The sequence below is a fragment of the Anopheles cruzii genome, chromosome 3 (genome assembly GCF_943734635.1).
Source record: "Anopheles cruzii chromosome 3, idAnoCruzAS_RS32_06, whole genome shotgun sequence".
Classification (NCBI taxonomy): Eukaryota; Metazoa; Arthropoda; class Insecta; order Diptera; family Culicidae; genus Anopheles; species Anopheles cruzii.
Genome location: NC_069145.1, coordinates 3,850,200 through 3,864,885, shown reverse-complemented (window position 1 = coordinate 3,864,885; position 14,686 = coordinate 3,850,200). Strand labels below are relative to the sequence as shown.

Genomic DNA, 14,686 nt, shown 5'->3' with positions numbered 1-14,686 from the left:
ACCCTCCCGAAAACCACTCACTATCTTTGGCAGTGGTATAAGCATATCGGGTCCTTTTAGCAGTTCACTATTTAACGAAACACCATTCACAGTGGCTGCTGCGTCCCAAACTAAACGTACTTTTCCGGGTTTCTTTGGATTTACAACCACGTTCAATGGTAGATACCAAACATCCGAACTAGGGGTTTCTTGTAACTCCTTTCCCGTAATCTTGTGCGCATATCCTTTAACTTGATAGTCACTGATTTGTTGTTCAACTTTCAGCTTCAGCTTTGGGTTTCTTTCCAACTTGCGCTCGAGTGATCCCATTCGTTTCACCGCCATAGGATAGCTATCAGGGAAGCTTCGCGTATCGTTTCGCCACGTTAGTCCCGTCTCGAATCGCTCGCCTACCCTTACCGTCGTGGTCTCGAGGATCTCTCTAGCACGTTTCTCCTCTGCAGGCTCGGGCATTACGATTGTCGCAGGTACGTCTTCCACGATATACTGTTGTCTGATCGCATCATGCAGTTCTTGGTTACTAACTGCTGACGTAGTGTGCAGGTGAAGATAGCTGTGAACCGTCTGCTTTCGCTTTTCCGGGCCGTAGATTGTCCATCCAAGGCGCGATCGTACGCCGATTGGTTCACCCAATGCACCGACTCTCGATTCCACCGGCGCAAACAAGTCCAAATTGTCCAACCCGATCAGCAGTGTTGGTCTTCCTGTCGCGTTTGACACAGGTACATCTGCCAAGTGTTGATAGCGCTGTTTCACTTCCGCGTATCGCACGTCCTGTCTCGGTAACTGAAGCTCCGACACTGTGCGTACGTTGCTCAGTGGGAATCTATCACGAGAGCCTTGAGCTGAAATGAACAGTTCTACTTTCCGGGACTTGTCCTCGATGCGATTGATGTCGGCCGTCCATGATACTATCAGCGGCTCTACTTTGCCGTCTGCTTTCAGGTGGGTAGCGACCGCATCATCTACCAGCGTGGCTGACGATCCTTCGTCTAAGAACGCCAATACTTCCATCTGCTGGTTACTCGCATATAAAGTTACTGGCATTGTGCGAAAGATCACGGAGCACTCTTCGCTGGTGCCCATTTTAGCATCCTGTATTTGCACAGTCTCCACTACGCGATGTAGCAACGGATGGTGTAGCCCATCGCACTTGTCTATTGTACATCGGTATTTTGAAAGACATGGTCCAGCTTCGTGCTTGCACAAACACACTTCACACAGGTTAGCCTTTTTCACTATCTTCAGACGCTCTGCCAGATCCTTACGCTTGAACGCGAAGCATAATTTGAGCAAGTGCCCCGGCTTTTCACACGCCCAACACACCTTTGTGTTCACAATTTTCGGGCCTTTGCTCGCCGTTTCGCGTTCAGCGACATGCACGTTTACACCGAACTTCCGTCTAGCACCTTTATCATGTTCAATGTTATTCATTTTCACACACGGGAAATCAGCAACTTCTGATACCTCTTCCATGATCTTGTCCATGAAGCAGGCAAATGCTCGTAGCGATTGATCCACTCGATCTTTCTTGAACCGTACCCAATCCAACTTGTAGGTCGGTGGAAGTTTGTCCACCAACTCTTGGACGAGCATAGGATTGTTCAAGTGTTCGTTCAATTGTGCGGCTTGAATGTGGTCACACAGTTGTTTCACTACGATCCCGAACTGCAGAAAGGTTTCGAGCCTCTCTGCCTTTGGTGCCGGTGCGTTCCTAACCTTCACCATCAGTGTTCTCAGCAGCTTCTCCGGCCTTCCGAAGAGGTTTCTCAGGTCCCGGATAACGCCTGGTACCGAGTCTGGCAGTAGAAGGCGACCTCTTACTGCCTCCAATGCATCTCCCGCCAGACTGTCTTGGAGCCGCTTCAGGTTCTCCAAGTTTGAGAACCCACACACTTCCGTGGTGGTCTCAAAGCTGCTAAAAAACTGTGGCCAAACTTCTGGCTCACCACGAAATTTAGGCAGGTTGGCTGAGATCGCTTTTCTGGCCGCTAGCTGGTCTTTGGTGATTCGGCCGATACTATACCCCGGCCCGTCAACCGCTGATGTAGCAGCCCGAAACTCCTTTCTGGAACTTGCGTCTCGATGCTCTATTGGTGCCAACCGTTCCCTGTGCAGCATTTCATATTCAGCTATTTCTTGTTTTAGCTGTATCTCCTGCTCCATTAGCTCTTCTTCAGCGCTCTTCCGCTGCTCGAACAAGGCTCGCTGCGCGATGAGCTCTTCTTGAGCCTTTTTCCGTTGTTCGAACAACGTTCGCTCTTTTAGAAGGCTCCTCCGGCGCTCTTCTAGCGCTTCGTCCATTGGATCAGAGCCGCGGGCGCTGTGCATGGATCCGGAGCTGGTGTAGCTTGAGCGGGACAGTAGTGTCTTGACACATTTATCGCAGTGCCAAGCTTTTTCTTTTATGGTGTCATCCACTCCTGCGCATGAGTAGTGAGCCCACTGGTCACACTCATCGCATTGGACGTAATCTCCGTCTGTTGCACTGTTGCAAACGACGCACTTCTCACTATCCATGATTGCATAAACTTCACAAAACAGAAACAAACTCACTTTAACTTCGTACAGTTCCGTTCACGGCTCACTGCACCCCTACTCTGTACCACGATATCCGTGCAATAACTTGGTCGCCGAGAACAGAATAACCAGACACGATTATTCTATCTCCGTGCGCCACTAAAAATGCCACGAATACGTGCAGAACTGGGTAGCTCCGAACTACAGAACACGACAAATAAAGTTTGATTTTGTTGAGTCGCGATCAACAAATAATACACGTAAAAACAGTTTTGCCAATCGGCTTCGTTATTTCTTCTTAAATACACGAACGCACGCTCAAACTTTATTTCACGGCTATATCTCTTTCTAAGTCCACTTCCAGATCGCTACTGAATCATTTTCTCCCTCACCTTCAATATATATCCTCGGGTTTTTGCTCCCCCTGTCTTTTGGTGTACTACTTTGTTGTCAACCTAGATTCCAGGAATTCTCACTTCCGCATACGGTTTCCTAGAATGCTAGTTGCAACATTGTATGAGTTCCCCGAATTCTCGTCGCAACATTTTATTTACATTTTATTATCCCCGAATTATCGTCGCAACACTTTCAATAAATCTTTATTAAGTCCCGAGAGGGAGCCAGGTCCTCAGCCGATGGTATCTGAGTCGCCCAGACGAGCGCCATCACGAGAACGAACGCGCCTGCTTCCGTGTCACGTGTCGCTTGGAGCGAAAGAAAACAAAACAGGAAAAAACATTGTAACATTGGCCATTTTGACCACATCTCTTCCTCTTCGCGTTGCTTCGGTTCGGCGTTCCCACCTTGGCCGATCCGAAGGTTTCGCAACCGGTGCCAAGCCGTTCCGCGTGCCAGGCGAAAGTGTAAGGCGAACGCGAGCGTTCTAAAGGCGGCCAGGTCCGCGGCCGGTTGATTGATTTGCGCGATCGGTTAATTGGTGAAGGGGGTCATTTTTCTTCGTTTTCGCGCTCTGACCAAGATTGGCACTGGGGTGCTTGGAAGATTTTCACTCGAAGGCTCACACTTTCCATTCGGGCAGATCGTATGGAGATTTGCCAAAAGAGTTTCCTTTTTTCCAGTCAGTTCTGTGGTCTCGCTGTTCTGCGATGAAACTGGTCAGTTGGTGGTGTGTGTAAAGTCGGTGGCGGAGATGATTGTTTTGCAGATGATCGTTTGGACCCGGGTAGTGCAGAAAATTGAGTTGGCCGCTACTTTAGCTATTATTATGGCTGCTACTTTAGCTATATTCAAACGGTCATTTAGCGCCACTCGTCACTGGTATGCGTTTATTTGGCGTTAATTGGCATTTCAGTTCAGGGGAATTTAAAATACCGAAGCCAGGAATGGCGGATCGTACGGCAAAGGTTGTCTGAAACAACTTGAACTCGAGCTCGATTTATAGCACAGGGTGTAGCATTTATTGTCTAGTTTGAAAACTAACTTAAAAAAACACATAAAAGGTAAAGTTCTTAATGAAATTAGCTTTTCGGAATCCCCACTGTTGTAGTAAGTCTTAATACTAGGTCGATGCGTCGAGATTCGGAATTTTAAAAAGATGGCTGTATCTGCCGATTGGGACTTCCCAGTTTTGTTGTTCATTCATCATTACCTTGTGTTGATATCCGGTAAATGATTTCAGGTCGAAGAAAAAAATATTTCGGGTTGCAACCCATCTTTAAAAGGGTTAAACTATGCCAACATTTGTGCCTGAAAATGACGTTTTGCGGGGATTATTATTTTTCTGCCCCTGTTGAAGAAAACTGCTTCAGAATCGCACCAAATGCTTGTCGGGACTTGTGTTTGGAAGATCACAGTGCTTTAAGTGGTTTAAAACATTTCAAAATGGCGATTTTGACTTTACAAAAAAAAGCCTTGAAGGACTCCAAAAAACGAACTTTCTGGTGGGACAGAAAGTTGTGGTGTTTCACAAGCTCCTAAAATCTGATGCAAACGTTAATTCCGATCGCTACTGATAACAAATATCCTTTTTGAACCATGCATTGATCGAAAAATGACCAAAATGCAATTCTAGGGGGTTTCGATGGGGGCGCCTGGTGGTCCGTGGAATCAAGCACTAGGCGCCCAAAAAAACAAAACTGTTTCAGGATACTATCAAATCACTTGGATGAAAGCTGCTATCCCTCTCCGCGTTATTCGCCAGACTTGGTTCTTTGCGAATACCATTCATTTTCCTCGATGGGACACGTATTGGCTGAGCAGCTCTTCGTTTTCTACGAGGAAGTCGAAATGGGAAGACTAATTAGTTTACTTAAAAAGTCGAAGAATTCTTTCCTCTGGGAATCCATGATTTAGCAGAGAGATAAGAGAAATGTATAGCTAGCAATGGCACATACTTTGAACAATGTAGAAAATCGCGTTCAAATTTTATAAACATTTTTGTGTGTCAAACAAATTCCGAATCTCGACGCATCGACCTAGTAATTTGAACACATTGTTCTGTTGTTTCGTGATTCATTTTTTCAAATGGCAGGCATTCAACTGAAAGTTTGACACTTGGATTGACAGATGCATTCGAAATCTGTAAAGTGCGAGCCCTATAATTTCGAAACTACTAAATGAGTAACCCTTTACTAAATAACTAATAACATTTCACAACCGAAAAAAGCCCCAAAAAGGGTTCGGTTTTCCATTTTACGAGGCGACTTTCCTTCGTAGGGCGCGTGTGTTACGTCGGGCTAATCGGGTGGCTATCAAAACGCCCTCTAACAAAAACTGACCCCGACCTAACGATTTGGGCGGGTCGGTGTAATTCAAAATCAGTCACCGAACCAGAACCACCCTTCGTGGCTTCGGATCCGATCGACGAGCCGATCGTTACTCATCCCCTGTCTTCGCGTCGCACGTGCCCAGACGATGTATGCAGACCCCGTTGCACCTCCCCCGTGGGCCCCATGAGTTCATATTTCACGTCCCGTGCGCTTCTGTTTCTCCGCAGTGAACGAAAGCAAAATAAAAGCGAACGCGGCATAAATCAACGATTGATAGCCTTTTGCGCTTCGTCTGCCCCCAGCGCTGATCCGTGTGGTTTTTCTCCCTCGTTTCCTGCGGCGCATTAAAACAAACGAAACGTGAAGCCGGATCGCTCCAATCAATCCCCGGGGGGGGTATTTGTCACCCGTGTCACCCACCGACCCACCGCGAGAGCCAAAAGTTTCACTTTTCTTGCCACATAACGCCGCGCCTGTTTTAACGCGCGCCGGTACCGAAATGGTGAAATCGGCGAGGACGAACCCGGACGATTCTAGTCTCGCGGGCCGGGTCTCCAGTAATTGTGGGAACCGAGCGCATCGGGACCCAGCCAGCCAGCCAACCGCATCCGCGCGGGATGGGAGAACAAAAAGATTGGCTCACGTAATGGGCAGAAAGAAAACTTTGGACCCTTCGTAAATTAGACTCAAGAAGCAGAAGAAGAGATCACTTTCACTGTCTTTCACTTGGCGCACCGACAATTGTCTCGCAATGCGCACACGCCGGTGTGCCGGAAATGCACCAGGCACCGGGCCAATCGCCAATTTCTTTCATAATTTCGACGCCCACTGCGACGTTGACTCTAACGAGGACTGAAATCAGAATGGAACCTGAGCCGAGGGATCTTGGTCACGTGCCTTGGTCACTATCGGCCCTTCCGATCCGTGTCCGATCCTCTCGCACTCTCGCCGCCGCCGAGTGGACCGTGTCCACCTTAACCGCGCGACATCGCGGGTGTCGGGGCCATCGGCAGGTTGGTGGTGCGCCGCAGATCATTCGGCCGCTTCGGAGAGTCGTCGCGGTATATAAACAGGTGAATTTTGGCAGCTTTGCAGCATTCCTTGGCGGTCGGTCGGTGCGCTTGAACGGCTTGCTCGGAGTTTCAATTGCTCTTGCTCACTAGAGCCCCCGTGCATGTGTTTGTGTGTGTTTTTGTGTGCGCTGTGAACCAGAGAGACCCCGCCGGAGATCGCACGAAAAGTTGGAAGTAAAAACGGATAATGGTTAGTGAAGCAGTTATTGGACTTTTTATTGATGGAAAGCATCGCCACAACTTGGCTTGGCCGATTGAAAGTGTTTAGATGGAAAATTGGAAGATGCCTCGTGTAGAGTGAAAGTTTAAGGCGCAGTGTGTGTGATCGGAAGCCAAAGCTGATGGAACAAATAGTATTTCGCAAAAGTTGTACAAACTAGCACGAGGGAAACTGATCGGCCGCGGACAAAGATTCGTCTGTTGGTTTATCCTCAGTTCGGTTCGAAGCCTTCTGTTTGGTGCACTCCTTTCGAGGACCAACCGGATGGTTTATGCAAATCGCGGCGCGGCAATGGAAAACTAGTTCAATGTTCCGATCTTAATTTATTCTTTCGTTGGGCTTTTGTTACAAGTTGTATAGTTGGCCTAAAGAAAGGCCCTGCTCTCGCCCTCGGGGTTCCGATTAAAACGAGTCGACATTGAAGATGCACGGGTTTGATTCAATTCTTGGACTCCTTGGCTTTCCACTCCAGTTCGATAAGCATTTACAAACTACCCGCCATCTAAAACTTGTTTCCCCGATATTTTCTCCCATCTTCTTTTAGGTTGTAAAATTGGTCGCCCTGATGGTGGTGCTGGGTGCAGTGACCGTCCTTGCCGTCGGACCCCGGTCCGAACCCTCGACCGGTCCTGTCCAGAAAACCGGTGGACCCAGCGCCGACGGTCCGAAGTCGGCGGTGGCCCACACCGTGCCGGTGGCCGGGAAAAAGGCTCCGCACGGTAAACGCGAGGTCGCCAGCTACGGATTATCACACTTCCCCCCGCAGCACCAGCACCACAGTCGGTACAGCTACGGAGGTCATCCGCAGCTGGCCGAGCTTTATTCTCCGGCGACGAGTCACGGTGGCTACAGCTACAGCATCCCCCAGCACTCGCCAGCCTACCCGGCGGCCTACGGATCCCACAAGCTGTTCCTCAGTCCCGCGACCTCCAGTCTCAAGTACACGCCAGCCGCCGCTTCTTCACACGCCTTCTTCTCACCGCACGGCCATTACGCATCGTTCAACGGGTTCAGCGACGCGCCGGTCAAGTACGGTAGCTTCGGCTCGAAGGACCTGTCCGAGCTCCTGAAACAGCTCCACAGCACGGTTGGCCCGCTCACGATTAAGCCCGTGCCGAGCAGCGGCTACGGGCACGGGTACGGGGGGTCGTTCGGAGAGCACGAGCACGCGTTCGACACGAACGCCCTGCACCTGAAGCCGGTCACGTTCAAGCTCCAGGAGCTGCCATCCTTCCACGGCGGTCCCGTGCCCCAGGCCCTGACGGCACCGGCCGGGCCCACTTCGAGCTCCTCGACGTACGGACACGTGACGCACTCCCTGGGCTACGAACACGCTCCCTCGTACACGCACGGTGTCAAGGGACTGCGCCACTATTCCACCCCCAACGTGCCCGCCGGTGACCTGTACTCCGGCAACAAGTACGTCTCGTCCCTGGGTCTGGGGCAACCCTCCCAGCACGGAGCCAGCATGGTGTCCCCGTTGCACACCTCGGTGCACTCGGCTCTGGCCACCCAGAAGCCTTTCAAACCCTCCACTTACCTCGGCTCGTCCCACGAAACCATCTCGGCGCCATCGAACGCGCACGTCCACACCCATCCCGCGCTGCCCGCAGGCTCGTATCTGGCGCCCTCGCTCCAGTACCTGCCGCCGGTCAACAAACATCCGCTGCTCCCGCCGAAGCTGAGCTACGATTCGCCGGCCAAACATGGCTACCTTCCACCACCACCACCACCACCGTCATCCAATGCTTACCTGCCACCGCACGGCAAACCCACGAACACGTACCTACCGCCGGTCACTTCCGGTGGCCACTCGAACTACATCCCACTCGCAGCGTCCGCATCGGAATCCCACGAAGAGACGGTCGTCCGCCAGCCGGTGCAATACCATCACCAACAGCAGCAGCACCAGGATTCGAACGAAAGTCTGGACTATAGTGGCGCGAGTGCGGCTCCGACGCCAACCGCAGACACACCGTCGGGCCACTGGAAACACTAGGAGCCACCGGGACCGGGAAGGCCTCGTGTTTGTTCCCTGCCATTTGCCCTGCTGGAGACGAACCGGAGTTTGGTTCCGGCGACAGGAGTGCGAAGTGGAACTCCCAAACCGAGAGATAGAGAAAGAGAGAGAGAGAGAAAGTAGCGTAATGATAACTTATGTGTTAAATAACGATATTTAAAGAAACTCGCCGAACCGTGCGGCGGACGAAGCGGATGATAATAAACGTGAAAAGCGAACTGACCACCGATCGGCTTGAAGTGAGAAAGACGGTGAAAGAAACGGGCGACGTTTTGGAAACATTCAACTCGAACTCGGTTATGCTGTTTCCATTAAACTAGAGTACCATTCCGCTGCCGGCGGGATATGTCGGCGAAGATGCGTGAAAAATCAGAAAGGGTGACAAAGAAACGGACCCCGAGTGAATGATCACCCTGCGTGCGTGCGTGAAAGGGTGCTTTTCACGTAATCCGATCCGTTGACCGACCGACCGGTGGGTGAGCCACGCTTGCGCTACGCTAATTACCCACTAATCGCTTCTTGTTACACTTCTTTCCTAAGACGACCCACGATAGACGAGGGCCATTTTAAGACGCAACGCGGAACGGAACACTGCTCAAATTGGCGTGACCGATTGGCCTGTCCAGAGTTTTCAATATTCATTTGGGTGCACTGTTTTTTGCTCGATGGCTTCAATCATGTAAGCCCCTGTATGGCGCATCTTATTCGCTTTCAAAACACACGATCTGAATCTGAGCCGCTGGACTGAAGAAGGCTCGATTGCATAAGAAAAAAAAGTGATGGGATCCCGGCGATCCCTTCCCAGGTCGGTGGGATTATGAGGTCGTGGTTACTAATACTAAAACAATAGGCATCATCGGCATAAACTCCTCTCACAACAAAGCAATTAGTTTGAACAAAGGAAAAACCATTGGAACTCCCCAGAAAGCCGGACATTCGCGTCACAAGCAGCAAACGGCAAAACCTTGAACTTGGCCGCCACACGATGTCGCTTCTCACGATGACGGGGACGGAGACGCGGTCGAAAGCCCAAAAGACCCCAAAGAGCGAGTGTGCGAGAAAATCAGACTCCCTTTCCGTGGTGGCCCTACTGAATCTTTTCCGAAGCGTGCGAAGTAAACGGCAACGCAGGCGGGGGGTTCGTCTGTGCCGCGGTCGTTGAAGTCGTTTGGCTGCGCATCCTCATCGGCGCCCGCTTTGAAGGTCGTCGACGTGAGAGATGCGCTCCGATTTCTGATCCGCCGTCGTCGTCGTCGGGTTTGGTGCGCACATCGCGTTTCCTCACACAGCGCGCCCCATTACGCGGTCGATGTCGTGTGCGGCTCGGTGTGCAATATTAACACCGTATGTTGTGATGTGCATTGCGCATACGGCTGTGTTTATAATCGGACAGGGGTGCAAATCGGGGTTAATCTTCTTTCCCTCTCTCAACTCAACTAGGCAACTTTTTACCTCGCAACACACAAACGGAACAACGTAAAAGCTACCGGGTTTTGGGAGCTGTTAGAAACCTTCCGAAACGGTTACATTACGATGAGGGAATAACAGTGGATTTAAAGTATTTTCGTTTTTGAAAGCCCAATTAAAGTCGGGGTTGATGGTTTGTAAAAACTTTTACACGAACAAGTGTGTTCTCTGGTGATGAACGATCAATATACTTTCGAATGCAACTTTCTCACCAACATTTGCAGCATTTTCGAAAGGATAAAGTGGATTTCGTGCGTCGACTCATCACTGTGGACGAGACTTGGGTCTATCACCATGATCCTGAGACAAAGCAAAATGCTAAAGAATGGTGTGAACATGGTTTTTCGGCCCCGAAACGAGTTCGTACCCACGAATCAGCCAAGAAGGTTTTAGCAACAGGTTTTTGGAATGCGAAAGAAATTTTGTTTATGGATTAAAGCGTGTTTCATCAAATGATTAGGTCATAACAACTGTGGACGCGTATTTTGTAGCCCATCCCACCTCAGGGATGGAATTCATAAATTAATATCTCGTTGGATCAATTTTATTGATGTTCAGGGAGACCGTACCGAATAATGCAGTGTATTTCAAACCTTAAAAGTGTGTTGTTCTTATCGAACCGCAAAACTTATGGACCAGCCTGGTACATTGGATTCGGGCTCTTGGCTCTGAGTCTTATTATGAAACAATGCAGACGACGCCGTGTCTACGAAGTGGCCAAGGACCCCAAAGCAAAGAGTTTAATAGTGCTCGGGCTTGGGCCGAAACTGGTCCGAGTTCATGGCATGCGAGCCGGCCATGTGACCTCCGCACACATCACAATGGATACTTTTCTTCACACTTGTACACAAATTTGTTTAACGTAAGGAATTAAACATATTCCAGAGATTGGTGGCCCGATATTAGGTTTTTTTTTATAAAATGCCCGTTTTACTTGGATTATATTTTTTACTGATCAGGTTTCATTAATACGTGAAATGTTCTAGTTCAAACTAATTTTTTAACATCGATCCAATATACAACTTTATGCCTATTCCTTATTCATTTTTATTTTATCATTTGCCATGCGTCTCGTGCATTGTATGACTTTTATTTTCTCTCTGTTTTTTGGTTTATCGTACCGAATATCAATGATGCTTTACAAGTTTTATTACTCTCCAACAGCAGCTCTCGAAACAAACGAATTACGATCGGTTGGCCAACGCCATCGCGAGAGCGAAAGTGACCCGATCTGTTACTGTTCTTGCAAGAGCCGCGCAGAGAAATGCATTAGTCTCGGGCGCACTCGAAACAGCAATGAGCCAAAGACGATCGAAGTAGCCTCACCATTGACGGGACGCCGGAACGCTTACTTCGATCGGTGCGGTGACCGAACACGAAACTTCCATTTTTGACAAATTAATAAAAAAGAAAAATCCACTTCAACCACCGCGCGAAACGGCCTGCGTCGAATACTAACTGGGAATAGTGTTCCGTGCGCGTGTACGGTATATGTTTTTATGTAGTCTGTTTCCGTTACAGTTCCTGCTTCCCAGCTGGCCAACTAGCGCCTCTTCTGACCCGTGGTGGCAGCGCCCGATGACGCTGAAATGATGTTTTCTTCAATATGTGGCCGCATGTGGCCTGCGATGGCTTGTTTACCTATTTATGGAGAACACCGGAAGTGTGACACGCCACACTCTACGCGCCCGGACTGCTGCCCGGTGCCAGAAATGGTAACACGCCCTCTCGGTCCGTCGGCGATGGCGTAACAGAGCGCGGTCCGACCCGAGATGTAGGAACTCCGTGGCCGCCGGGCGTGCCGAGCGAGAAATTTACGCTCTCCACGGGCCACGGGATCATTTGAGATGCGGAAACTCTGTGGGCCGACTTTATAGCGGGAGTAGTCGTAGAAATTAAAACGCATTGTGCACGCTGCGTTTATGACCACACAACGGAACGATGATCCGGACACATTAAAGGGTAGTGTTTATGTTGCCCGTTATGCAAGGGTAGCTCGCTCGCTTGCGTGTCCTCGCGTGCAGTGTGCGTTTGTGACCTTTCCAACCTCACGAGTGTCAATGCGAGTCCAATGGCCATCCAAGCGGCCAAGCGGACGCAACCGGTGCGCATTCGAGCGGACGTGCATTTCCAATTGTCCATCTGCTGATGTTGCGCGCAGGATAATGAACTTGAAACATAATCACCACCATCGCGCGCGGGTCGCGAGTGAGTGAGTACCGTTTTCCCGCTCCCGACACGACACGTGCACGACGACGACGACGGTGGAATCGGCCGGGCCTGTTGATGGTGATGATGTTTGGCCGCATGGCGACCATCGGTGCCGCCGGGGTTAGGGTAGCTGATTACCTTTCCGTGTGATTACTTTCTACATAATTTTCCCAACTTGCCCAACCAAGGGTATCCCGGCACTCTGTGGCCCCAGCCTTGAAAGCGCGGTATTTGCATACTTTGCCATCGCCGACGCCGGGTCGGCTCGGAGCGCAAACGATCACTACCATCTCACTCGCCGGCCATTGATTCGATCGGCGCGCCGCAACCGGATGACGCATACCGGAACACAACACACACCACGCCAGCCGGCCGGCCAGGTGGCTGGCTAATCTCGCAGCCCTCGCAGATAATGGCCGTGGCCGTCGCGATGATTAGCGCCGTAACCGTAAATAACGATATTTGGATCACGGGCCACAACGACCGTGTGTCGAGGTGTGCCCACCGCGCTCCGGGGCAGATTCCGCAGGCTCCGGCTCGTCGGTGGTCGAGGAAGTACGGGTGCGCGTTTGGTGGCGCTTTAAGTGGCGGTGACTCTGTTTGCCCGAACCCGAAGTATGAGGAAACCCACCTGGAGTGGACGACAGTGTCTCGGTCCCGAAACGCTCCGTCTCGGTGTTCTTCCGGCGATCGGGCGGCTACCGTGCGTGCTACCGCCCTTTAATCCCGCGAACACCTTGGACAACCCCCGAACCGGAGCGCGCGGAAGTAAACTTGCGGCCCTCTAAAAGGGCTGTCGGCGGTCGGCGGTTGCCCTCGTGTGACCGCCAGCTTTCCTCGTACAACACCGCGAGAGTGCCCGGGCGCACCGCGCATGCGACCGAAACCAGCCCTCATTACCGCCGGGGCCCCCAGAAGGTGTTTACTGCTGCGGACCGCTTATTTTTGCTACGGCTACGGCTTCGCCACGGCAACTTTTCCGCTTTTCCTGCCCACCACCGTTGGAGCAGATAATTTTCCATCCCTGCGCGACCGCCCGCCCTGTGTGTAAGGGCAGTGTGTGTATAAAAGACGATGCACCTATCAGTGGCGCGTCCATTTATCAATCAAAACCCCACCGGAACGGAGCGAGTTTCGCCCTCAACCCCATCACTCGTGTGCGTGTGTCTTGAGTGTGTGTGTGTCTCGGTGCATTAGCGAGGTGACCGTCAACGGTAAGCCGTGTGAGAGAGTGAAATTGGAATTGGTTCCGCTGTGTTTGGTTCCCGGTGACGAGTGCGACATCATGAAGCTGGCCCTCCGCTTGGTGGGCACCGCCCTGCTCCTGGTGCCGCTCGCCGTTCGTGCCGATCCGGGTGTGATCGGCGTGCAGGAGGCGCGCAAGACGCGCACCCCGTCCAGTGGGCCGACGAGCTACAACACGATCGCGCCCATCAACGCCGACAGTGAAACGTTGAGCAAGCTGCAGAACCAGGTGGCACCGACCGCGCAGATCCCGCTTAAGGCCTCGACGACGGCACCGGAACAGTCGGTGTTCCACACGGTGTCACCGCCCAGTCTGCCCTCGCCATACCTTCGCCAACCGCCGCAGTCCGTGGCGCAGGGTCAGTACTACTTGGCCATGGTACCGCAGGCCGCCGGCAACCACATGCTAGCTCCAGGTAAGCCCGCCCGGTAGTGTCCGAACCTCGAAGCCCAACCGTGACTCCGTCTCGATTGTAGCCACCACTCCGCTGATCATGCAGTACATCAACCCGCAAGGGCAGCCAACCGGGGGTCTGCAGTACATCCAACTGCTGCGGCCAGTCGTCTACCCGTACGGCAACCAGCAGTATCTTCATCCGGGCTACCTCCAACCTCAGCAGCAACAGCAGCAGCAGCAGCATCAGACGGTCCACCTGAGTGCGTCGGGCGTCCCATCGAGCCCGTACAATGTATCGCCAACACCACCGCCGGCGACAACCACCACCACCCAGGCCGGGTTCGTCCCGTTCCAACCGGGTAGCGTTCAGCCGGGATCCGCCTTCGCCCACTACTCGCCATCGCCGTCCATTCACTACGGCCAGCCGGCCCAGGCAGCGGCCTACAGCAGTGGCCCGATCGGGCAGTACTCGAGCCCGGTGATGACCTACTATCCGCACCGTTTCCTGATCAACCCGTCGTCGGATCTGAACTTCAACACCAACGAGTACGTTCCGTCGCACGGCGATGGGGCTTTCCTGAAGGGTGTGAAGAGTATCCGTGCCTAGAACGCGCTCCACTGTCCGAGTGTCCGTCCCTCTCCAAAGTTGCCAAATGTACTAGAGGTCGTAGATGACGAGCCCGAACCGATGCGATGCGATTTAGGGTTGTTGCCTTATTTATACCGATCGTGTGACGCATTTACAGAACGGCTTCCCAAAGTTTCAGGATGAAATAAAAGAACCAGATCTTTAAATCCGAATTG

The 14,686-nt window shown here is 51.7% G+C and overlaps 2 protein-coding genes across 2 annotated transcripts; both read left to right on the top strand.

Moving 5' to 3' along the window:
- The first annotated feature begins 7,107 nt into the window (after window positions 1-7,107).
- Window positions 7,108-8,541, top strand: LOC128274987 (uncharacterized). The gene has a single exon (XM_053013352.1). It carries the CDS (start codon window positions 7,108-7,110, stop codon window positions 8,539-8,541), a length of 1,434 nt encoding a protein of 477 aa, XP_052869312.1.
- Window positions 8,542-13,525: 4,984 nt separating this feature from the next.
- Window positions 13,526-14,489, top strand: LOC128274327 (uncharacterized). Its single transcript, XM_053012481.1, has 2 exons — window positions 13,526-13,901; window positions 13,963-14,489. Exons 1-2 carry the CDS (start codon window positions 13,526-13,528, stop codon window positions 14,487-14,489), a joined length of 903 nt encoding a protein of 300 aa, XP_052868441.1.
- The last annotated feature ends 197 nt before the right edge of the window (window positions 14,490-14,686 follow it).